At 39.0% G+C, this 2,149-nt stretch overlaps 1 protein-coding gene across 1 annotated transcript in view; it reads right to left on the reverse strand.

Annotated features, from left to right (window-relative positions):
* LOC118326569 (complement C3-like) overlaps positions 1–2,143 on the reverse strand; it is a gene marked incomplete in the record, with an annotated part of 27,432 nt that extends 25,289 nt beyond the window's left edge. Inside the window, 6 exon segments of the mRNA XM_035659587.1 lie at positions 9–112; positions 239–327; positions 422–539; positions 623–820; positions 1,436–1,507; positions 2,088–2,143. Coding sequence (XP_035515480.1) covers positions 9–112; positions 239–327; positions 422–539; positions 623–820; positions 1,436–1,505 — 579 coding nt within the window.
* Positions 2,144–2,149: the final 6 nt, after the last annotated feature.

Here is a 2,149-nt window from a genome sequence, read left to right on the forward strand (position 1 = left end):
AGGATTGCCTTAATTTCTATCTGCTCTCCTCTGACAGCAGAGTAGGGAAGTCTGAGATCAATGAAGAAGTCCTTGCGGACAATGACCTCCAACGGATTGCCGACACAGATTCCTTAAGGATGTGATAGATACAAAAAACAAGTGATGAAACAGAGATAGAAAAAATGAGTAAGGAATGGATGGAAACTTTTATAGACATACAACTAAATCTGACAGAGTTTAATCATTGAATTCTCACCGTGAGTTCTTGACAGACTAATGCCAGTGAATTGCCAGGTTGTGATTGAATCTTGCAAAGGAACATTTTTCACAACTGATGTGGTGTCACTGAAACATAGAAAAGTGTTAGACTCCGAGGGGTAAAGGGTAGCTTTACATTATCAGTGTATTTTTGTGTGTGTATAGGTTTCAGTTGACTCACCAGTTTGGTGTTTGTCGAGGGCAAGAAGGCAGTTTGATATCTGTCCACAGCCAACTTTCAGGGAAGTTTGTGCGAGAAACAATTTCATTGCTGTCCATGTAACTGTTGTCATCCTCACCTAAGGTGTCATTAAAGAAGTTATTATTTTTCATTGGGAGGCAGTGACTGTTTACTAACTACCAGTATGACCATGTCTCTTACTGCGAGCCAGTTGGAGGTTGTCCTCTTTCCTGTCAGCTCGCTGGTTTTCCATCTGCTTGCAGCAGTACAGGAAAGCCTCGACACAAGCTGCCCCGTCCACTATGTACTCGCTGCGCCTCTCACAAGTGTATGAAACAGTAGTGTCCTTTATGCCATCCAAACAACAGTCACGTTGCAGTTGGTCTTCATAATGATTCACTGTAAAGAAAGACAGTTGAGGAGGAGATACAGAGGTAAGAAGGCATAGAGTACAAGAGAAAGAATGAACTAGAAATTTGTAAATAAAGCATTATAAAAAACAGGCAAATTAGAAATAGAAATTGTTCTAATAGTTAACTCAATTAGTTTTATTTAAATGCCCTTTATTCTTACCCAGTTGATTTGAATAGGGAAAGACTCTTAAATGGAAAATGGAAGAAAGAAACAACGAAACCTCCTGAAGGGCAAGAAAGGATGGATCCATCTCCCTCCAGTATATAAAAATATCAGTATGAAGAAAGAAATTGACATATTATGTAAATAAACTATAAAATAAGGAGTTTCAGCTTTATCTGTTTATTAATGCATAGTATGGTGAGAATTGTGAAAGTCAATAACAAACATTTTGGAGAGCCTGAACTGTGTGGCAGAAGATTACCTAATATGTGGTTATTGGGTAGTTTTAGAGTTACTAAAACTATACCATGGCTTTTGGTGGAACTAACTTTTTCTACTGTTGCGGGGGGAACAAATCATGTTCTTAGGTGAGCTCATGTCTTTTTAAGAGGAGTCCAGCTCCACCTGGCTCCCCTGTAGTTTGCATCCTGTTCTTACTTAAACTGGTGGTGACATCCATTATAGTAGTGGTTCGTTTCCTCCTGCTTGGGGCTTGAGGACATTTCATTTCTGGAAATGCAAAACAGACAAGATGTTTAACAGAACCCTACAAGGTTGTACCTAGACTTAATTTCTGCATGGTACAATTGATGTGATACTCTTAAAGTAAAAAAAAAAAACATTTAGCTGGTTTGATGCATGGATAGGGTGTGGGGGTGAGAAAATCGATCTACACTCACATCTCACTGAAATTTATACTGAAAGTATAATAGGTCGCTTTAATAGATCTAACTCAAAAACATAACCCCAGTGGTATTTGGCAGATCATTTTGTGTTTTGCTTTAAACTTTAAGATGATCTGTTCCTGAGACAACAAAGGTGGTGAATGGAACTTCAATTGTGGTGCTTACACCTCAAACAAACACATTACATCTAAGAACTGTACAGCAAAGTCATTTCAGAAACAATGTCTCAGAAACTCTGCATGGCATGAAGTAATTTTGGTGAAATGACCCTTTAAAAAGCATTTCTTCTACTGTACACTAGATGCTTACACCTAAAAAAGCACTCAAATGATGGTGATGAATAAGAGAACTCCAAACTTCTACACCCATCCACTCCTAACTAGGGAAGAGTAAAGCAGTGTCACCTTGTCTGTAGGGAGTCCCAGAGGCCGTGCTGGACTCCAACAACAGCCCAGCATCGTAGAAC

The sequence above is a fragment of the Morone saxatilis genome, unplaced genomic scaffold (assembly GCF_004916995.1).
Source record: "Morone saxatilis isolate NCDOM2014 unplaced genomic scaffold, NCSU_SB_2.0 Contig17, whole genome shotgun sequence".
Taxonomy (NCBI): domain Eukaryota; kingdom Metazoa; phylum Chordata; class Actinopteri; family Moronidae; genus Morone; species Morone saxatilis.